A 23,248-nucleotide genomic window follows, 5' to 3' on the forward strand; every position below is an offset into this window, starting at 1 on the left:
ACTATAAATGATTAACTGATGGATATAGTAATAAGAATACCCATCCCATCCCATTCTGTAAAGGTTCTTTCAAAGTTAAGAACAAACGTTCTTTCAGTAACATTATCATTAATATTGTTCAGCCTATCTATTAAACGGTTTAGGGCTGCCGTCCTCGTTATATATCTGGTCAGTAATCCTGTTAATAGCTTCTTTGTCAGAGTTGTCTAGATCCTCAGGTTCAGTATCAGGTCTCATCCCATTTAACTTATTCCAATCATCCCAATGCATTCTCCTTCTTCTTGAAATCACCACCAAAATGGCCTTTCTAGAAACGCCACGGAATTGCCCGGTTGGAGGAACGTGTGTTTCACAGCTGAATCCATAATCATTCCATTTATCGCCACTCAGATAATAAGACACATTACTCAGAGTCGTTCTCATTGGATTGCTGACAAGAAACAGCTGATATGCCAACTCCCACCACGCTTCATCCACTTCATCCAGGGTCCCCCAACTTGTCATCTGTTGAAAAAACAGGAATTAAAACGAATATTTTTTGAATATTATATCTAATATCTTATATAATAATATCTAACATTCGAATATTAAAACTGAATAAAACACCAGCAATAACAACAACTAGCTAGTTTAGCTGATTACCTTAAAAGTTGGCCCTATCTCTGTTTTCTCTAGTCGTGGAGCCGAGATTTAACAAAAAACACATTGATTTTCTAATTCAACATGTATTAAAACTCCATCTTATTCAATTCTTCATGATACCAATAAAGGAGCTTTATTTTAAAGCGTGTTACGTATGCTTAAAAACTTACTGTTTGTGTGAAGTCCTGTAAAAGATGAGTGTTGATGAAGAGCTGCTGCAGTTGTGTTTTATGAGAAGTACAGAATTCGACAGTTGTGTAGTAGAGAGTATGGGCGGTATTAAATTACCACGCCCTGTAGAAGTTTTATATGTTAATGCGAAACAAGAACTTCTGCCAGTGCTGATGTGCGTTGTTGGTCATATTGAAGTATGAGTAATATCACACAAAGTACAGTCTGGCAACGTACAGGCTTTATGTACAAAGCTTGCATGTTCATCCCATGAGATGAGTTTTTGGCTCAAGGTCTGCATTTAAAGTCACACCAGAGGAGTTCAGCTGGGTTTCTGCAGACCAGTCAAGTTCTTCCACACTGACTCAATCAATCATGTCTTTCTGAACCGTGTCTTATACACAGAGACACTGTCATGTTAGAATAGAAAAGGGTTCTGTCCAAACTGTTGCTATACAATTAAAAACACACAATTCCCTAGAATATCATTATATGCTTTAACATTAAGATTTGTACTCATAGAAATGACTAAAGTAGTCAAACGTGTTCATTAGAAGGGGGTGACCCAAGCCACAGCATCATTTTATGCTACTCTTCCTTATCCTGAATCTTCAAGTAAAGATGTCCAGAGGACAAATCAGCTTTGGATTGCTTCTGGATTATTGTGATGTTTTTATCAGCTCTCATTCTGACGGCACCCATTCACTGCAGAGCATCCATTGCTGAGACACTGATGCAATGATACATCTCTCTAAATCTGATGAAGAAACAAACTCATCTACATCTTGGATGGGCTGAGACATTTTTAGCAAATTTAGATTTTGGGTGAGCTATTCCTTTAAATCAACTACAACTCGGTCAACTTTAACATCATGAGCTCATGTTAAGTAAAGTAACTATTTCAGGACATTATTAAATGGCCCTTTGTAACATAAAACGGTTAACACATCAAACATTTTATTTGATAAGGTTATTGTTACATCTGGTACAGTCAGTTTCAGGTGCCATATCCATCAAACAGACACAATACTGGATGTACATCAAGGTTAAAAAGATCAATTAACAACAACACAAGACCTGTCTTGAGTGAATGATCAGAAGTTGTTCTCAAATAAGGGATGCAAAAGTGTTTGGTCACTCTCCCTTAAACTGTGTGTTGTAATTTGGGACATACACATAGCGGTGGTCCAAGCTGGTGTTAAAGGAGTTGTCCTGGAACATGCCACACAATCCAAGGTGCTGGGAGAAGCTCTGGGATATGGGGTGATAGGAACAGGGCGAGGACTCAAACGTGGGTGATCGAGCGCCGTAGTCGCTGGATGTCGTTTTATACATCAGGTCCTGAGGTCTGGACAGCGCTGGGTCTTCAGACGACGTGTGAGATCCTGGTTTGATCATGCAGGAGAAAACTGGATTTCCAGGATTAGCCCCATGCTCCGGATTCGACATTATGACTGCAGGCTGAAAGGAGATCAAGTGTAGACTAATGAATTATTATTAAAGTAATCAAAGCCAGTGAATCATTTTAGGAACTTTTGTTTTATTGACCTTTGCTTAATTCAGTTTTATTTCCTTAGTTATTCTGTTATTAAAAAGTATGATTTTAAGAGCATAATGACTGCAATTCCCAGTGGTAAAATGCAGATAAAATGTGACCCTGGAGCACGAAAGCAGTCATGAGTAACACAGGTATATCTGTAGCAATAGCCAACAATACACTGTATGGCTCAAAATTATACATTTTTCTTTTATGCCAAAAATCATTAGGATATTAAGTAAAGATCATGTTCCATGAAGATATTTTGTAAATTGCTTACTGTAAATATATCAAAACTTAATTTTTGATTAGTAATATGCATTGCTAAGAACTTCATTTGAACAACTTTAAAGGAGATTTTCTCAATATTTAGATTTTTTTGCACCCTCAGATTCCAGATTTTCTAATAGTTGTATCTCAGACAAATATTATCCTATCATAACAAACCATACATCAATGGAAAGATTATTTATGCAGCTTTCAGCTGATATATAAATCTCAATTTTGAAAAAATGGACCCTTATGACTGGTTATATAAACTCTGAACCTCTGATAAATAGTCTCTCTAATATTTATTTATCAATTTATTTGGATATACAAATGATTTTAACTCATTTAACTCATTACTCAACTGTAAAGTATTTAACTTTTTTTTATTTGTACAATAAATTGTATAATAATTGTATACTGTTAATGTATTATTTATATATTAAAATCACATTTTATGTATTTATTTTAATAAATGTATTTATTTATTATTTTATATTTATTTAAATTGATCTTATTTTAATCAAATGTTGATTATTTATTATTATTTGATCCAAATTGGATTTATTAACTATCAAAGAATTAATTTAATCTTTTTCTTATTATTTATTTTTATTTGTACATTTCTACACAAGTTTTCTCTAATCGCTAACACTTTTTTAACTCCGATGTATTTAACACTTTTACTAAAATGTAATATAATATTTTATGCATTATTTATAATTTATTCATACTGTTTTAGCGCAATTGCAATATTACACAACGACGAAAAAATATAAATTTAATCTTCTAAAGTGAAAATATAATAAATACATTTTACCAGTTTTACAGCGACGCTCAAACGCTTGTGTTGTGAAGACGTCTCTATGGCAATGAGCGGTTACGTCAACTGCGCCTGCGCGTAAACAAAACAGCATAAAATAACCAACGATCAACTAGATTTATTAGGAATTTAAATATAAACGTCGGAATCGCTGTTAAGTAGATTAAACCGATCAGCAACCACGCAAACAGAGACGTTTCAAAAATTCAGAGTCACTCACAGGATACGGGAATCAGGGGAAATGTAGTTTTTAGAGTTAAAGAATGTTAAAGGATGATTACGTGTAGAACTACAACTCCCATGCATCTTCCTCTCGGCAGCCGCCGCCGTGTTGTGTTGATGTTTTGGCTCAGCCGAAGAGGCATGATATTTTAATGGTAGAGGACGTTTGCTTTCTTCCTTTCTCCCGCTGCAATTTACCTCTAAAACAGGTAAGAACAACATATAACTCACCTAATGCAGTTTAAAGCCATCTTTAGCAGGACTGACGGACTAAAGAGACTGCTGCTGTGTTAGTTAGAGTCAGTGTTGGTCATTTTGTCTGTTAATCTCTAAAGTAAACAGTTCAGTTGTTGAGTTTAGGACTTTATAAATCTAATTATAGATTATGGGAGTCTCCTGCCTCGATTTTATTTGTTAGAATAAGATGAAAAAATATGTATTCTGCAATAGTAATCGCTCACAGTTGTCGTGTTTATGTAGTATCTATTAAATTTTTTATTATAACAGTTTTTGCATCATCCATCAACCTGTAACATTTTTTAGATTTTAGATTCCTAAATATGATTATCTTCTGATTATCCTAAAATGTACTGTTAGATGTATTATTTATTTAAATAACATTTTTTATTTAATTTTTAGCCATTTATTTATTTAAAACTAATTTAATTTTATTATATTTTTATTTGTTTAATATATTATTTATTTTAATTAAATTTTTATTATTAATTTAAATATACATTTACTTATTTTAATCAAATTTAATCTTATATATTTCTTCATTTAATTTTTTCACATTTCCATGGACCTTCTAGCACTCCTTTGTGGTTTTAACACTAAAAAGCACCTAAATATCATGAATCGGATGCTTTTGCACTCGTTAAGATCTGTTGAAGTGTTTCCGCGTTCAGTGGTTTTGTTTGGATGATGATATATGTGTGTAATGGCTCTGTTCTTCTGCTTTTTTGGATGGTTAACAAACCAGAGTGTGTTATTTTTGCATCCTCTTCCTGAGAAACAAACCAGTGAAACATTCAGATGGTAGTTTTGACTCAGATCTGTGGTTTTTAATGAAATAGTTCACCTCGAATGAGAGTTCTGGCATTATTTATTCAGCCAATCCTGCATGTTGTTACAGACTTTTCATGAACTCTTGCATCGTGAAAATGCAATACTTTATGCGTTTAAAAAGGTTTTGCATGAAGATACACCAGTAGTTTCTTTATTTGTTCCTGTAATCCTTCTTGTTTAATAACACCTCTATTCTCACGGCTTCTGCAAACGCAGAATAATCATTTACCAGCGACAGGGTCAACCTGACATTTCCATCCCATAAATGAGCGTTCATTTGGATGTCAGAGGACAACAACACTGATGAGACTTGAAATAACCCAGTTTGCATAGTCAAATGTGTGTTTTTGTGTAAATAACAGTCCATGTGGTTCTGTTGTGTAGTTATTTCTGGTTGAGCGATGTCCGACAGCTCCAGTGACACGGAGTCGTCCTGCGGATGGACAGTCATTAGTAATGAGGTGAATCATGTTTTATTGCTTGGAATGTTTACCTGCAATCTGAAAAATGCTTTTTGAGAGTTATTCTTTTACACTATCTATCTATCTATCTATCTATCTATCTATCTATCTACACACACACACACACACAATGTATAGAAATATAAAACTATAAATATAAAAGTTAACATTTTCACTTTAATATCACTGCTGCTATTTTTTAATCCATGCTCTGAAACTAATAAAGCTGTTTTTTTAACTGAAACTTTCTTTTAAAAGTCATAGTGTAAGTGTGTGTGTGTGTGTGTGTGTGTGTGTGTGTGTGTGTTACAGGGTTCTGATATTGAGACGCTGGGGCCGGATAACGCCGGAGAGTGTGAGGATGGAGCGGATAGCTGCGCTCCGCTTGTACCTGATGGTGAGGATGTCATTCACGATGAATAAAGACAAACATATTTATGTTGTTTTGTGGCATGGATTGAATGAGTACTGCTCATGTAGAATGCAGCATTAGTGTGTGGTTAATCATGTGTGTCAGCTCACAAACGCAAAAGGATGAGTGTAATGTGTAAATCCAGAAGTGGTCAAACAAGTTTGAAATATTCGAGCTTGTTTTTTCAGCCAAGCGGGGTGAGGAGAGTTTGGGTGAGTCTTCACTGAGAGGTGAGGTGACGGCGGAGGCGGAACCGGCCCGAGAGGTGCGATTAAACCTGAAAATGATGTCCTAGCATGCATTATTGTTCTGCAGAGAGGAATTCTCCAGTAATCCGGCTTAAAGAAGTGGCATTTATGTTTTCTTGCAGGCGGGTGGAGAAGAACATGTGATCCTTTGCTCCTCCAGCGAGAACTCTGACATCATCATGCTGGCGGACTCTCGGGAGGCGGAGACTGACTCGTGGGAGGAGCCTGTTGCTAAGGAGGCGGAGGAAGCAGGAAGTGAGGAGCTCTATCTTGGAAGCTCGTCGAGCAGCCAGTACACGTTTAGAGAGTCGGAGACGAGTGAGTGGAAAACATGTTTTCATGCATATTAACACAACTCCAATATCGTAATCAGCCGTGGGATTTTTTTTTTAAAGTCTGACTTTACGAATTAAAGAAAAGAATCATGTTGCAAGTTATTTGGTATTGATCACAGTTGCGTTTTAATTATGAATGTTGATGGCAGAGTTTGGTTTGTATTCATTTTGTTTGTTGCTGAGAAAGATAGCGTGCAAAACTAGGGCTATGTGATCAATCCAAATATAACACAAAATCACAATAAAGCTTAGTGCAGTTATCAAATCGCAAAGTCTGCGATATATTTAAATAAATATAATATGTGTAGCGTTTTTCAGAATATGGCATTGTGTTCTTTTATCCTCAAGCAGTTATGTAGCAATTAATAATCATGATTATTATTAATGATATCTAAATAAAAAAAACACAATTTTTATAAAAAAAATAAAAAAATAGTATCAAGCGGTTGTGTGACAAAACTACACTTTCCATGATTCTCTTTGGTAGTGCGAGAAAGAGAAAATATGCATCGATTACACATATATTTGTCAATAAGTGAAAAGGAGAGCAAGAAATTTAAAATGGCACAATACATTTATTTTTTCCAGAGCAAAAATCGCTTTAATGCACATTACGATTTTCAAAGTTTCCGAAGTTGGAAAGAGGAGGTTGAACTCGAAGGTGCTAATACATATGTGACCTCTAACATCTGTCACCCATCTGCCATTTGCAATATGCCTGAAAATACTAGGTGAATTCCCAGGCAGTTTGGGGAGGGTGTTGGGAAAGTTTCAGAATTTCCTAAAACTTTCATTTTATGAAACCGAAACAAAATTTCTGGCTGCACCGAAAATGCTTTGTAATTATTTTGTAAGACTTTTTAATTTAACTCAATAATTTTAATTATATTGAATTTAAAAAACACAAGTCAATAAATAACCACAGTTTTACTGAAAGCAACACAATAAAATTGGACAAGAAAATATATTAATATTAAATATCAATTTATTATTTTTGTTCAGTTCAATGCAACAGAATCAGATGTAACTTTTTGTTTTTTTACGACTAATTCTCCAGATAATGTACAGTCCTACAAAGCTATTATTATCAGAGCACGAGAGCAGAGCATAGCATCACGAGAGGGTAGCGTCATTTTACCAGCATTGCCATGTTACAGCACAGTAGCAGGTTGGACTTTTTGCAAGATATTACGAGATATAATATATGGATTATATATCATTATGGATATAAATTTGCAATTCTGAGAAAAAATAGTCAGTGTCAGATGTTAACTTGCAAATTCATAATTCTGAGAAGAAAAGTCAGAATTGTGAGATATAAACTTTTTCTCGCAATTATGTCTCACAATTCAGACTTTTCTTATGATTTCTGTTTATATCTCGCAATTCTCAGAAAGTCAGAATTGTGAGATAAAAAGTTGCAATTACCTTTTTGGTTTTTTTTTTTATTCTGTGGCAAAAATAAGTTGCCATACATGTCTACATATAATTAATAATAATAATAATAATATACTTTTATTGAAAAAAAAAATAGGAAAATATCTTAATTGTCCTAAATAGGCATGCTTTTTTTTTATTATAAAATATAATATCTTTTGATTTTGCTGTTGAATATGACCCACACATTTGAATCAGTTTTCATGACATTGGCCCTGATAACACACAGAGTCATGTTGGTCTCTCTCTCCCGGAGCGGCAGCAGACTGGTGTTGGAGCAGATGGGGATTTTCCAGGACGCTGTGGGAATATGGCAGCCATCTGCACAGCTCTCTCTCTCTCTCAGGTGCTCTGACGGGAGTGTGAGCGTGTTGTTGTGATCAGCATGCTGATAAAGCTCTGAGGAGCGCCAGTGTGTTTGTGAGCGATGTGGCCAAAATAGTTTGTGCCACATTAACCTGGCTGATGAAACGCCTAGCCAATGGCTGTGAGAGGAAATAACACGTGTAAAGTGTGTGAAAAAGCCACGATGATGTGTTTGTTTGACCTACATTCGTGGGTGCTATCAAATGTGTCGTAAATCCACATCTCGACTAGACTATGAGCTAACTAGTGTTGGGTAATTCTGTCAACTCAACCAGAGGTGCCTGCTTTTTGATTTTGTTCATATTTTTATCTGAAGAAGGAAGGTGAAAATATTTACTGAATAATCCACTTATTTGTAGAGAGGAGTAAAAATGACAGTTTTCACCTGAGATTTGGAGCCAGATTGTGTTAGAAAGATGGCAGCATCATGTCATTTTTACATGGATATTGATAGGTCTCTAATAAAATATGTAGCAATCTTTCTTGCATTAGCCTGTATGCCAGTGGTGAGAGTTCAAAAATTGTTTTTATATTTTAGTTCTTAGCAAACTTTTCTTTTGGTATCTTAATTTAATTATAATAGAGGTTTTTAATATGTTGGCTTTCATCATTTGAGCCAGGTAACTTTCTGAAATTTGGTTTATTTGACAGTTTGACACTCTCAATTTGAGTGACCCTTAACCTCAAGTGTAATATATACACTATATATATATATATATATATACACACACCTATATTGACCTATTTGATATTCATTTGTGATTATAGGATCTCAGTTCCTTCAGGTGTGTTTCCAGTATGCTTAAGTCATTTCCTCTCTCTGTATGAAGTATATCCCTTAGCGCTGACACAGTAGCTTAACAGAGAATACAAAGCAGACATTCACAAAGCTTTAGGCCTGTAGCTGTGTTTTTGGAGCAGTCATGTGCTGGTTTAGTCGATTAGCTTGTTACACTTGTGTAAACAGGTCTGTTTTCCTGTGTTGCATCATGGTATGTGAAATGTGTTCTGTAAGCGTGTGCGTGTGTGTGTGTGCTGGTTTTGCTGTTTGGTACCTAAAAGTAAGTAAAACCTCACTAACCTACATTGCAGATCTTTTTGTGAGTCCCTGTGATGAAGTTGGCTTTGTAAAGGGACTAAATAATGTCTTGAAAACTAAGCCTTGGCAACACAACCCTTATAGTTCAATCCTGTCTGTCTGTCTGTCTGTGTAACTATCTACGGCTATTTATTTTTTATTAAATATTGTGATGTATTTTTATTAACTTATTGCTATTTATTGGTTCACTTATTGCTACTTATGTATTCATTTACTTGTTGTCTATCCATTCATTTACACATTGCTATTAATTTATTTATTGCTATTTTTGTTATTGTTATTGCTGTTTACTACTGTTTTTATTTATTTATTTCACAACGGTGGTAATTATAATTGGCTTCATCTAAAAGCAGCAGATGTCTATGTGACGTCATCACCCTGTATGTGTGTGTGTGTGTGTGTGTGTGTGTGTATATTAATTCCTCTGGGTTGCATGTGTTTTTATTCAGTTTTCCCGGCGGATCAGCCTGTGCAGCGAGACAGCAGTAACAGCAGTAGTGAGGATGAGGAAGGTGAGGTGAAGGCCAGTCCTGTGGTGAGGAGGCGCAGAGTGAGGAGGAGCACCGCCGGCTCAGAGCCTGGAGACCCCCAGGAGCCCCACAGGAGACAGGAGGAGGTGCTGCTTCTCAAAACAACTCATCACTCCAGCGTCTACAAATCAGACAAATATGAGATGTTTTTTAAATTTATTTTTTATATCAAACAAATACTTAAGTCATTTGAATTTGCAACAATAGCTGGAAATTATACAACTATGCTATACAACTAATAATATAAATTCATAAACATGCTTTCACTGGAAAATAAATTAAATTCTAAAAATTTCAAATCTAGATATAATAATTGTTTTTATAAATATTTTTTGTAAATTGTAATTGTAGTTTTTAGCTTAGTTTAGGTGAATCTTTTTAGTTAAGGTTTAATTCCATTTTAGTAAAATTGTTAAATTTTTTGCCATATTTAATTTTTGTTGTCTAAAACAATTGATGTGTGTGTGTATATATATATATATATATATATATATATATATATATATTATATATATTATATAGAGAGAGAAAGAGCTTTAGTTATATTAATGCATCAAGTGAAACTAAATGAAAATGAGAAATATTCCTTAGCTACCTTTATTTGATTTAATTTTATCAAATGACAAAAATCCTATTTATGATTTTAGTTTTAGTTAACTGTAATAAGCTTATTTACACCTTGGTTATTTATTGAAATGATGTTAAACATATTTTAGTGTACTGCACGTTTTTAATGTAAATAGATTTATTCAAAGATATAATGATAATACCAATAAATATAATTAAAAATTACATTACTGATTTGTTTACAATGAATCTTTCTGATGCAACCAAAATATGAAACCCTCCAGCTATCCAGCTATCGCAACACCAGCAATAATTGTGCATGTTCTGAAATCCTGCGCGTGTGTTTCTACATCAGGTGGTTGAGGAGATAGGAGCTCATCTGGAGGGCCGCGCTGCTCGGCAGGATCAGGGTCCCGTCAGCGGCACCCTGAACAAATGCATTTTACTAGCGCTGCTCATCGCCATCAGCATGGGCTTCGGACACTTCTACGGTGAGCAGGAACTTCTTATTGACATGCTCTTCTTATTAAATAATTAAATTTTTGGATGAGTATCCTTACAATTATTACTGTGTAAGTAAATAAAGCTTTATTTATATAGCACTTCCTAAAATAAAAGTATGTACAGAAAACATATGCTGTACACAAATGGTCACATGCGTGTGTTTTCTCTGTTATCAGATAGGAAACTGCACATCCAGAATGTGTGTGTTTGTGTGTGTGTGTGTTCCAGGCACAGTGCAGATTCAGGAGAGGCAGAAGATCGTGGAAAAGAGTCGCATGAATGAGCTGGAAGCGCCGTGTAAGAGAGAGCTGGATGTTGTAAGTAAGGTCTGTCACAAACCGCTCACTGAGCTTTACTGCGGATATAAATGCTTGGTTGCTTGGATTCACACAGGGATAAAATGAGCATTCAACTAAAGTGTGAATCCAGTTTTCTAGCTCTCTGTGCTTTTTGGTTTTTTAATTGGTGAACTTTGTTTCAGCTTTTATTGTCCAGCTTTTTAATTGTAGTTGCTGATCATTTTCTCTCAAATTCAGCTTTAGATGCTATGATTTTGTGCTTATTTTTGTTCTCGTTTATCCTTCCACTGATACATTTAAATCACTTTTGCTGTATTGTTGTTATTGGGCGTCTTTACATTCCCTGGCTCAGTATTTAATGAATGTCTTTTTTTCCTAATTATTACATTTTTCTAAATCTTACCTAGTTTTATGTTGCTTTAGGAAATGATTTTGATGATGAATTATATGCAAGGATGCTTAAAATTGATCAAAAGTGACATTTATAATGTTACAAAAGATTTCTGTTTCAAATAAATGCTTTTCTTTTGAACTTTCTATTCATCAAAGAATCCTGAAAAATCAAATGTATCACCGTTTCCACGAAAATATTGGGCAGTTTTTTCATGTGACACTGAAGACTGGAGTAATGATGCTGAAAATACAGCTTTGATCACAGGAATAAATTACATTTTACAATATATTCACATAGAAAATAGTGATTTTATAGTGTAATAATATTTAAAAATTTTTACTGTATTTTTGATCAAATAAATGCAGCCTTAGTGACTTCTTTCAAAAACATAAACAAATCTTACTGACTCCAAACTTTGAACAGCAGAGTAGCTCTTCATGGGCATCATTCTCACGGCAGTCTCCATGCGTTTAGGAAGTGGTTGGGAATCTCAGGGAAGACCTAGAGGAAAAGCAAGACATGGTGATGTCCCTCATGAACGTCATGGATAAGATAACTAAAGAAAACCAGCATCTCAGAGTCAAACAGGAAGAGTTACAGGTAACCTGACTGCATTATTGTTTACTCCCAAAATCTCTCATGTTTTGGGGGAAACTAAAAACAAAGTATAGCTGCAAAATTCAACAAAATTCACAAATTTTTACTGATAGTAGTTTATAGTATCTATTTTTTTTTTTTTTAAATATATTTAGAATTGGTGCACATTCTGTTTTCATTTAAATTTTATGTAAAGTTTTAGTCATTAAGTGTTTTTGTCAATTTTATTAGGTTTTTATTTTAATTATTTAAATTAATTTGTATTAATTGTAATTAAAACTATATGAAAATGTGTTGCTTGGACAAACTGCTGAAAAATATTTATTTTATTTCGAGTAATAAAAATGTTTTTATGGTTTTAGGTTTAGTCAACTTTAATAACTCTGCTGGTTGTATTCCCCTTATTTTTAATGATAAGTGTAGATACAATTTGATACAATGTGCAGCTTCTGGTTATTTCACTTGCACGTTGTACATTATGCTGCTTTGTTATTTTCATGTTATATTTTTAGTTATTTATCTAAAGCAGCTAATGAATCGGAAGTTATGAACATATAAGAAAATAACTTCAGATGCAAACTCCTCACCTTTCAGTGACAACTCACCTTTTTGAGATGAAAATAGGTCACCTATGAGATTTGCTTAGATCCAATGAGAAAGTGGTTTATGGGGTGGGGGGGGGGGGCATTTTAGGTCAGCGTTGCCGTCTAATCAGCCAATATTGTCTTTAATAGCCTGCATAGCACTTCATCTTTTAAAACATGGGATTTTGACCAAATATATTCAATCTTGATTTTTGTAAAATGTTGCAACAAGATGTGTGTAAATTTTTCTTTACAGTTTTGGACATATGTGGCCCTGGACCACGAAACCAGTCTTAAGTCGCTGGGATATATTTGTAGCAATAGCCAAAAATATATTGTATGGGTCAAAATTATCCATCTTTCTTTTATGCCAAAAATCATTAGGATATTAAGTAAAGATCATGTTCCATGAAGATATTTTGTGAATTTCCTACTGTAAATATATCAAAACTTAATTTTTGATTTGTAATATGCATTGCCAAGGACTTTAAAGGTGATTTTCTCAATATTTTGATGTTTTGCACCCTCAGATTTTCAAATAGTTGTATCTCAGCCAAATATTTCAGATGATGTATAAATCTCAATGTCGAAAAATTTACCCTTATGTGGTTTTGTAGTCCAGGGTCACATGTAAGGTAATAAAAAAACATTTTTAAAAATACCTTAAAGTAACTACAAATGAGCATGTAAAGCAAATGTCTTAAAGCAAAAAGAAATTCCGTGTGGAGCATGCCCCCGATCCGTGCAATGTTCTCACCTTTTTTCCCGCCTTAGCTGTTTGCATCTCTGAACTTACTTCTGCATTCAAAAATAAGGTGGATGGTTGAAGTTGCATGTGAACTGGCCACGTTAACGGTTTGACTTTCTGTTCGAAAACACAGGCCCAAAGACAAGATTTATACGTGCAACTGACGCAAACCAAAAGCAAAATGGAGTCTCGGCAGAACGACCTGACCACGGAGAACCAGCACCTTAAAGTCTCTCTGGAGCGAGAAGAGGCGTCTCTGTCGGCCCTTCAGGAGGAGCTGCGGCATCTACGGGGACAGATACGAGAGCTGGAGGAGCGAGGAGCCGGGGCCGACACCATCATGTCTGAGAACCAGCGACTGAAGGGCCACTTACAGGAGGAGAAACAGAAAGTGCGCAGCTTCATGACCCAAAGAGAAGCGCTGATGGCCGAAGCCCAGGAGCTGCGGAAGGAGCTCAATAAAGAGCGCAAGGTGACCGACAAGCTGAAGGAGGAACTGGAGGAAATTAGAAAGGAGGAAGACATCGAAGGCAAGACGGATCCTGAAACCGAAGAAATGCAGACGCGACTTCAGGAGCTTGAGAATAAGCTGAAGTTTGAGCAGCAGCGCTCCGATCTTTGGGAGAGACTGTATGTGGAATCGAAGGAGGAGAGAGCGAAGGGCGACCGGGATGTGAAGACCAAGATTCCCAAAGACGGGATGCTGGGAAAAGTGAAGGAAACCTTCGACGCTGTGAAGAACTCCACTAAGGAGTTTGTGCACCATCACAAGGAGCAGATCAAGAAAGCCAAAGAGGCGGTGAAGGAAAACCTCCGGAAGTTTTCCGACTCTGTTAAATCAACATTTAGGCATTTTAAAAACTCAGCTTCGAATGTCTTCAATCATCAAAAGAGATTTCACGACGCCAAACCCGAGCGTCACCCGTTCCAGCAGGAGCAAGGGAACAAGCGTGCCGAAGACTGGCAGCCGCAGAAACCTTTACACCGACATCCTCGCAAATCAACCTTCGACTCCTTTCACGCCGATCACACCACGCGCAAACCCGGCGCTCAGAGGCAGAAAGCGCCGCCCAAAGGCTGTTCTGGAGTGTTCGACTGCGCCTATCAGGAGTCCATGAGTCTGTTCAACAAGGCCATGGATCCCATCCGCGCAGACGAGTTTAACGAGCTCCTACGTAGCTATTTGCAGAAAGAAGTGGGGCATTTCCACCACTGGAGGGAGCTGGAGAGCTTCATCGATAAATTCTTCCATAACGGCGTCTTCATTCACGACCAGATGCTGTTTACGGACTTCGTCAGCGGCGTTGAGGATTACCTCGAGGAAATGGACGAATATCACAGCCTCAGCGACGACGTGTTTGAGGATCTGGATGATTACATATACCGCCACATATTTGGAGATACATATTTAAAATACTTTGGGCCGAGGTAAGATGTTTTGTGGTGTTGAAATTATCTTATTTGGAGACTCAACATGAGCCTGTTTTACTTCCATAATTTACTTGACTTGATTTTATCCATCAGGGATTGACAATTCGTTAAGCCCCGCCTCCGTTTAACATTGCGTGCTTAATTCATTTTATAAAGACATTGTTTTTTTTAAAGCATTTATTTTTATATTTTATGTTTTAATTTTAATTATGTAATTTTACGTGCTTGTTATTTGTTTTTTTTCTTCATATTTTTAAAATTAAAATTAAATATAATTATTTTATATATTTCTATTTAATTTTTTATTTTATCAATTAGTTTTATTTTTAGTAAATGTATTTCTTCAATTTCTTTGACATGGCAAAATGTCAAACTTTTGTTTAAGCTTTTTAAGTTTAGTTTTTCATCTAACATTTATATTTGATTTCATTTCAGCTTTATTTTAATGACTGAAAATGATTTTAAATAGTTGTAGTTTTTGTTAATTATAACAACACTGCCACAAGCATTTGAAAACAACATCTAAGTAATTTGGAAAATACTGTTTGTGTCCTCTATGAAAACCATGTCTTGCTACTGTAAGAGTACATTTATTGTATTTTGAGAAAATTTAAATGTCAAATTCAGTTCAAAACTATTAAAACACAAATCATTCATATATATATATTTATGTGGAAATATATACTTGTATTAACATGTAAAAGCTTGAATGTAAGGATGTATATTTGATAAAAAATCATTTGGAAAAAATACTGTATGTCCTCCATAGATACCATATGTCAGCAACATTTATTGTATTTTTGAGATAAATTCTGTTCAAAACTATTAAAACACAAATCATTCATAAAGGTTTGTATGTAGACATAGACTTGTATTAAAATGCATAAGCTTGTCTGATAGCATGACTTATGTCAGCAGTTGCTGAGCTAGGACTGGTCAGTAATGTCTGTAATCATTTACACTCAGGTTGCATGTTCATAACCTTCTCTGTCTCTGTTGCTTCTCTGTCTGTAGGTCTGAGAAACAGTAGAGTCTGCATGTACACCACGCATGAGGCTTTGTGGCAAACCCTAAACACTGTCCTGTTTGTAAATTTGCAGTCGACCCTTTGAAGGGCCGGGGTCGAAGGGCAAGGCATGGCGTCACTGCCAGCGGCAGCAGAGGAATCGTCAGCAGCTTCGTCCTCGCCCTCAGAGAGCCAAGAAATGGAGCCAATCTGGACGCGACCCCAACCGACAGTTCACAGATGTCAAAATAGAGCTGGGTCCCATGCCCTTCGATCCCAAATATTAGAAGAAACATTTCAGTTCTTCTCAAGATTGCTCCTGTTTTGTTTGTTTTGCACTAGTTTTGTCTTGAAGAAGGTTCAAGAAAGCTTTGGGTTCACTTTTCCTGTTTTTTTTTTTTTGCACAGTGTAAATGTTCGAATGCTGGTTGAATGATTTCTAGTGTGTTTCTCTTTCTGCAATTTTAAGCAGCTTAGAATTAATTAGGTATTTTTGAAGCACGTTTATATTCCCATTCCCTGAAGTTATGGAAAAAGGTATTGGAAATGATTATAACAAATGTGCAAGTTATTTTGGATTACTTGTTTTGTTGCGTTTTAATTATTGTTTTCTAAACAAAAAAAACTAGATCAGAACAAAATGTATGTTTAATTTTGCTTAGGACCAAAAAAACAATAAAATGCATTATATTGAAATTATTTTCATCTCAAAAGTTGGAAGGATAATGAAAACTGCTCTTAATTATAAAGTTCACTTTGAAGTAATCTGGTTTCTGCCGTACGTCTCCAGTTTTATTTGAACATGCAAATCAGTAGAAGCTATTATTTAAGGTTTCAATCTGCACTACTTTCCCCTCTTTTTCTTGTCTGTGTGGTTATCGGCTAAATTACATTCCTTGTTTGGAAATGGCTGTAATGTAATTGAACACAAATGCACTTAAACTGCTTAATGTTGCACTTAAAACTTTAGAATAAAAGTCTTTCACTGCTTCCTTGATGATCGTCCTCTTGCTTTGAGCAGAAAGAGATCTGATCTTACCCTGGAGTGTGAAATGAAAGAGACAGTGTAACAAAACAAATCTCTTTATATAAGTTTGCAATCAGTTCAAAAAAAACAAAACTTTAATTAGTCTTAATTTAATTAGATCCTCTCGTGTATATTAATATGTTCCTTCCCACTCGACCTTCAGGAAAGTGTGTGTGGAATATTTCAGCTTGTTTGGCGAATCTTTTTTCCTCCAGGAATGATGAAATCTCCTGAAAGAGAAAGAAACAAACTCGGTATATGATTTTTGAATTTTGCTGTGGCAACTTTTGCAGGCAAGTAGCATCTAGGTTTTGGTCAGTGATTGTAAACATTTAGTGATGTGATTTGACTGCACTTCATTGTTTTGGCTCTTCTACCTTCTCCAGGGCGTCGAACAGCACTATATGTGAAGGTAGCGTGGACTGAGATGGGAAGGATGTTTGGAGCCAGTGAAGAGGGTTGGAGAAGAACACGTCTGCTTCGTCCACATACTCCTTATTTCTCGTGAGATCTGGTGGACACTCCAGGAACCGCAGTTTGAGGGGACAGTGCAGGTGACTGCAAAACATAAATAGAACAAGCCTTTTATTGCACATTTCTAAAGCCTCTAACATTAACAAAACTGCTGATAAATCTGTCACACAATCTACTCCATGCTTTCTGTCGTCTGAGTGATTAGCAAGTAAAAGCTCTTTTAGTGTAATTGTACAAATGTCCACCTGCAGCTCGTGCTTCACAGGTCTTTTTACCGTCAAATCTTTATCAAGTAAACATAAGAATAACCGTACTAATATTTCCAGATGAACACTTGCTGGACTGAAGCAGCTCCGCTTTACTTGATTCTCCATCAATAATTTTTTTAGACAAATCAGTGAGTCTCAAATCTGCTCATCAGGCTTTTGAGGAATGTTTGTTTATTCATCTCTCAATAATTGCATTGCATTATATGTTTGGAAACTACAGAGCTGTGGTACCACTTCACTTGAAGCCTTCATATTTAATGCATTTGTAATGCATACGATTGCATTTAATGCATACAGTTATAATACATGATAATTCACGCCTTTAGAAAGTATCATGCATTGAAACACATGACAAACAACCAATTTCAGATGTAGCAAAGAATCTGCAAGTATTAACTTTGGATAAAATTATTTATGAAAAGATATAATGCATTATACATTATGAATACCTTTATAATGCATTATAGTGCACTAAGCATTTAAATCTCATCTTAAATAGCCATATTTTTGGAGATATAGAGTGACAACTGATATTTTAATAATTTTATGCAAGTATCTGCTATACTGTTATAAAGATCTCATTACAATTTACAAGCAATCATAATTTTATCTTAATTTTACCTCATAAATAGCAGCATCTGCACCACATTGCATATTTTTGTTCAGTTTGGGCCTTTGAATAAAACTGATCTGTTTTTCCTACATATTATCACTACAAGACATCAAAGCCTGATAGATCAAATATGATACTCGCAATAAAACACGTGCAGTCTTGTTTTCTCATGACATTTTTAAAAAGTGTCACCAGCTCACAGGTTGGCCCAGTGGTGCTCTTTTTTTCATGTCTTTTTTCTCCATCACATATTTTAGTAATCGTCATAAATGATACATCATTTGAAAGCTCAGAATTCCATTTTTAAATTGCGTTACCATGGAAATGGTATTTTTTTTCTCAATTTTTTTTTTATATCAACTTCAAATTTGGAACATAACTTATATAGATACAAGGCTTTAATTTTATAGCAATTTTGGATTCTAAAATATTTTGTACATTTATTTTATATAAAATAAAAAAATGGTACAGTGCATTTTCTTTACAGTAAATTCAAACTGCTATAACTTTTTGATACTTTAATATTTTGATCCTAACCTAACCTTTTTTGAAACTTTAATATTTTGAATGATTCCACTTCTGTAGTAATCTGCAGATTGTCTTTAAAAAAAAAAGCAACCTTAGATCTGTATTCCAAAGCGTTCATGAATTATAACAATTTAATCTGGATAGTGCACTTTCACGTCTATGTTCAAAAAGATGACACTTAAGGGGTTAAATAATACTTTGTCTAAAGTGTTCCATTTCATAAAAGCTTTTTTTTCTGACTGTTATTTAATATGTTATGCTTTACAGGGTTAATGCATTATGGTATTTATGAAGTACTTCAAAGAATACAGTAATAGTTTTAGATGTAGAAGGTTACCTGTAGAGCGGTGTGGAGTGACAGGGCATGAGGAACAGCAGCTCAGGTGAGCTCTGAGAGTCGCTGGGGTCACATAGTTCCCGCAGGTCATGCATGACGTCCAGAGACCCACGCTGGTGAATCAAACCCGTATATAACGCAGGAATCAGATTGAAGAGCAGCAGGGCAGCACGCTTGCAGCTTCGCTAGAGACATACCTGTCAGCAAGAGCATGAAGATCTTCAGAACACTAAATGTTCAGACACTCACCGCTAAATATCATACAGAACGGCAGCACTGGATAAACAAACCGGAACTCCTTGTGTGCGAGCAAACTGCAAAAAACATATTTAATGAGCTAAATAAAATACATTTTTGGTTTTCTACATATAAAACTATTACTGTATTCTTTGAAGTACTTCATAAATGCCATAGTGCATTAACCCTGTAAAGCATAACATATTAAATAACAGTCAGAAAAAAAAATACTTCAAGAAATAGAACAGTTTATTCAAGCTTTAGACAAAATGTTTTTATATTTTATATATAAAAGACCGCACATGTTTTTGGTGAGTATCATATTTGATCTATCAGGTTTTATGGCTTGTATATTATAATATAGTGATTATATGTAGGAAAAAACAGATCAGTTTTATTCAAAGGCCTAAACTGAGCACAAATATGCAATGTGGTGCAGATGCTGATATTTATGAGGTAAAATTAAGATGAAATTATGATTGCTTGTAAATGAATGAGATCTTTATAACAGTATACTAGCATATACTTACATGGTCATCTATGCAAAAGTTGCTGATATAATGCTCTCTGTATGTGGTATGTTAAATGCAGATGTGCACCTGTAAACAGCTGTAGTCCATAAGATGGTTATTAGCAGGATTCTGTGCTTTTTGGTGGCCAGTGAACATCCGTGCAGGAAGAGAGGAAGGTGCGGGCCGATCACGACCGGCAGACCCTGAGTGAAGTACCAGTGCCATGGATGAGATCCGTAAAACTCTGCCATGTTGTGCAGCACATTAAACTTCAGGAAGTTCCACTGAACCAGGATCCACTTCAGAAATACAGAGGATGAGACATGAACTTCACACTTCAGTCTAAGCCCGAAAGCTTCTAAAAGCATCACATGAAGACTGTCGAGAACACGACTTGGGTCATATTTCACCACAAAATCAACTATACCTATTTCTTTTTTCATCATAATGCATCCAGATGTTTTACTTTTCAGTTGGTTATTCTCATTATTCTCAAAGTGATTCACATTACATTCTCATTACTGCTTTTTTTTTTATTATTGAAAAAGCCTGCATTAATTCAGTGCAAGAAACACACGTCTATAGAAACATATATATAGTATATTGTTGTGTGTGTATGTGTGTGTGTATGTGTATATATATATATATATATATATATATATATATATATCAGTATACATATATATATATATCAGTATACATATACACATATTAGTTTTTTAATTTACATATTAAAAATGAAGCCAAAATAAAAATATATATTAATATTAGATAAAAAAACTTTAGATATTAGAAGTGCTAAAATTGCAACAAAAAAAGCTAAATGGAAATATTTTAAAAAACAAAAACTAACAAAAATGACAAAAGTGCATTAAAAAATTATTAAAACTAAAATGAAAACTGAAAATATTAATTCTATATATATATATATACACACACACACACACACACACATATATATATATATATATGAATAAAATTATTACACATACAATAATAGTATATAAAACTAAAATACCATGTCTTTTTGGGATGATCTTGACAATACTCACTCATAAAACTCAAATTAGTTTCTTTAGGTATTTTGCTCAATAGGGCAATCCATATTTATATTTTTATTTCTGTAATCCCAAAGTGTGTGAATAAAATTAAAACTATATATATCTTTAATAATACTGCATATATCTTTATATTTACAATTTGTATTTATTGTCTCATGTCTATTGATTTTGGGTTAAATATGACCTAAACATGAAGTTTCTGTTTCATGATTAATATAATGTAATAATGCAGTAATAAATACACAAACTTGCTTAAGATCTTTACTAATATTACATTACACAAATAAATCTGAATATTCATGCAACTTACTAGTAATGCTAATTCTACGTTTTGTTAGTGTAATATAAAGATGACTAAATACTACTTTTGTCCTCATTAAAGCACATTCAGCTGTAAAATAAGAGTAATAATGTCAGGAAGAGAGTCTCAGTGTTTTGAGTTCACTCGAGGACTTCTTCTGCTTGAAGCGCTCTCGAATCTTCTCCATGTCTCCACATGAGACTTAGATGGGGTTTACACTTCAGTATTTTAACCCTGACTGTGTGTGTTCATTTTGAGGCGCATTTACTGAGATTTTTCTGTGAATTGAATGTGGAAACAAGGCTTACTTCCGGGTTTGGGTGGTGACGTCACGCGCGACCTCATGAATATGTAATGAGGTCATAAATATAGACGTTTAACGCTAATAAAAAGTTTATAATAATTTTGTTCATTAATATCTGTTTCGTGATTCGTGTAAATGGGTTATGACCATTTGTTGAATGTTGAAAAAATATGTTATATAATATAAATTTTTTATACGTCGCATTTGGCCTGCACGAGTTGCCGTAGTCGCCGTTCGTCCTTGTCTGCTTGTGTTCTGCACGCTTCTCACACTACTCTCAGTTCTAATAAACGACTGAAAATCTCAGGGTGAGTGGGGGACATATTCATTACAAAATTAAGATATACAAGTGCTTATGACGTTCCTCGCTCATACCTGTAAACAGCAGGTATACAACACAATATCTGATGATATACAAAATGCAATGACTCCAGAACCGGTTGGTAGTAACTCATAAGCTTTTCTTTCTAATTTTTTTCTTTTCAGTGGGATGATCATAACATAAGATCATGTTTGGAAGACGGATTCCCTTTAATCAGATTGCAGTTGCTGCTCTGGCTGGAGTGGTGGGAGGTGTGTATATATACAGACCTATATTTGAGCCACCCAGAAAACCTCCATCTGCACCAGATCAAGACCCAGAGGAACAGAGAGCGGAAACTACCCAACAAGCACAGCAAAATGCATCTGCAGCCAAAGACGGAGTCTGAATGTGCCTCCGTGTTAAATGCTTGTTATTCTCATCTACTTTGTAAATGGTGTTAATTAGCACTGCAAATAAACAAAAAGATTCTACACCATTCTATTCATTTACTTTAAATAAAATAAAATAATTAAAGCTTGCACCCTCCTTTTAGAATCTGCAAGATCATTTTAAAATAGTGTAAAATAATAAATTTGGGGCGAAAATTATTTGACATTTAAAACGAAATTTATTGAATTAAGCTTGTATAATTTCAGAACCTGTAAGATGTTTATCATTTACAAACAAATAAAAATTTAAAAATAATGAAATAAGCAATGGTAATAGAATTTTATAATAAAATTATTAAATTACATTGAAAAATTACTAGACTTGCATCCTTGTAGAATCTGTAAGTTTTTTATTATTTAAAAAACAATAAATTAATAATAAAATAAATAATTTTCTTAAAATTATATATATATATATAATATAAGTTTTTATTTACATAATATAAATAAAGCTCAACTTGAACTTGAACATATAATTATACAAATAAAATGAATAAAGATTTTGTCAACAATGTCTTTATGATGCTGAGATCCAGATTGGGACTCATTATCTCTTGCACAGACATTCATGAATGCGCAAGAAGGCAACACAGTATATTAAGAACAAAAGAGACTTTTCAACAGTAATTGTTTCTAACAATGTAAATTTTCATGTACCTTTGACATTTTACACCAGCAGATGTCACCACACACACACACACATACACACACACACACACACACACACACATATACACACACACACACACACACACACACAATTTTAAAAGCAGTCGAGAGCCCGTTGCACAATTTGTACATATTTTAAACATTATTTTAGATGCAGAAACCAAAGGTTTCTACTAGTTATATTAATTTAAAGCTTTTTCGTGCATTCTGAACAGAAGAGAGAACTCATTCTACTATGGCGAAGGCTTAGCTCATGAATATTAAGCGCGCAACGTGACGTTCGCCGGATATTCCTTTTATTCCAGGCTAAATAGCCTGATAATTTGCATGGTGGAGCCGAGGCTGGGCTCATAATACTATTAATTACGGTACTTGCGCGGTGGTCTCTCCAGGAAGGTCTCTAAGCAGCGTCAGC

At 34.7% G+C, this 23,248-nt stretch overlaps 4 protein-coding genes across 12 annotated transcripts; 2 read left to right on the plus strand and 2 right to left on the minus strand.

The window, feature by feature from the left end:
* Nucleotides 1-1,749: 1,749 nt before the first annotated feature.
* LOC306842678 (piercer of microtubule wall 2 protein-like) lies at nucleotides 1,750-3,485 on the minus strand. The gene is made up of 2 exons (XM_079373681.1): nucleotides 3,438-3,485; nucleotides 1,750-2,274 (listed from the first exon to the last, which is right to left on the minus strand). The coding sequence occupies exon 2, from the start codon at nucleotides 2,260-2,262 to the stop codon at nucleotides 1,948-1,950; it is 315 nt and encodes a 104-aa protein (XP_079229807.1). The 5' UTR covers nucleotides 2,263-2,274; nucleotides 3,438-3,485; the 3' UTR covers nucleotides 1,750-1,947.
* A 260-nt stretch (nucleotides 3,486-3,745) lies between these two features.
* ccpg1 (cell cycle progression 1) lies at nucleotides 3,746-16,737 on the plus strand. 7 transcript variants are annotated; one of them, XM_079373777.1, is made up of 12 exons: nucleotides 3,746-3,871; nucleotides 5,115-5,191; nucleotides 5,504-5,588; nucleotides 5,792-5,868; nucleotides 5,974-6,169; nucleotides 7,886-7,969; nucleotides 9,538-9,704; nucleotides 10,541-10,676; nucleotides 10,918-11,015; nucleotides 11,857-11,982; nucleotides 13,445-14,739; nucleotides 15,757-16,737. In XM_079373777.1, exons 2-12 carry the CDS (start codon nucleotides 5,132-5,134, stop codon nucleotides 15,770-15,772), a joined length of 2,340 nt encoding a protein of 779 aa, XP_079229903.1. In that variant the 5' UTR covers nucleotides 3,746-3,871; nucleotides 5,115-5,131; the 3' UTR covers nucleotides 15,773-16,737. The 7 variants fall into 7 exon arrangements, with proteins under 7 accessions (XP_079229903.1, XP_079229904.1, XP_079229900.1 ...); XM_079373778.1 differs by having other exon boundaries at nucleotides 10,918-11,006; XM_079373774.1 differs by having other exon boundaries at nucleotides 10,918-11,006; nucleotides 15,843-16,737.
* Nucleotides 16,738-16,885: 148 nt separating this feature from the next.
* pigb (phosphatidylinositol glycan anchor biosynthesis, class B) lies at nucleotides 16,886-21,294 on the minus strand (the record flags this gene model as incomplete). Its single annotated transcript, XM_079374289.1, is given in 7 exon segments — nucleotides 16,886-17,005; nucleotides 17,153-17,333; nucleotides 18,997-19,161; nucleotides 19,163-19,193; nucleotides 19,246-19,310; nucleotides 19,833-20,103; nucleotides 21,252-21,294. Coding segments are annotated over 7 exon segments (876 nt in total).
* Nucleotides 17,233-22,177, plus strand: pigbos1 (PIGB opposite strand 1). 3 transcript variants are annotated; one of them, XM_079373783.1, is made up of 2 exons: nucleotides 17,233-17,329; nucleotides 21,898-22,177. In XM_079373783.1, the coding sequence occupies exon 2, from the start codon at nucleotides 21,921-21,923 to the stop codon at nucleotides 22,119-22,121; it is 201 nt and encodes a 66-aa protein (XP_079229909.1). In that variant the 5' UTR covers nucleotides 17,233-17,329; nucleotides 21,898-21,920; the 3' UTR covers nucleotides 22,122-22,177. The 3 variants fall into 3 exon arrangements, with proteins under 3 accessions (XP_079229909.1, XP_079229907.1, XP_079229908.1); XM_079373781.1 differs by lacking the exon at nucleotides 17,233-17,329 and adding an exon at nucleotides 21,629-21,719; XM_079373782.1 differs by lacking the exon at nucleotides 17,233-17,329 and adding an exon at nucleotides 21,672-21,799.
* Nucleotides 22,178-23,248: the final 1,071 nt, after the last annotated feature.

The sequence above is a fragment of the Barbus barbus genome, assembly GCF_936440315.1.
Source record: "Barbus barbus genome assembly, chromosome: 23".
Lineage (NCBI taxonomy): Eukaryota > Metazoa > Chordata > Actinopteri > Cypriniformes > Cyprinidae > Barbus > Barbus barbus.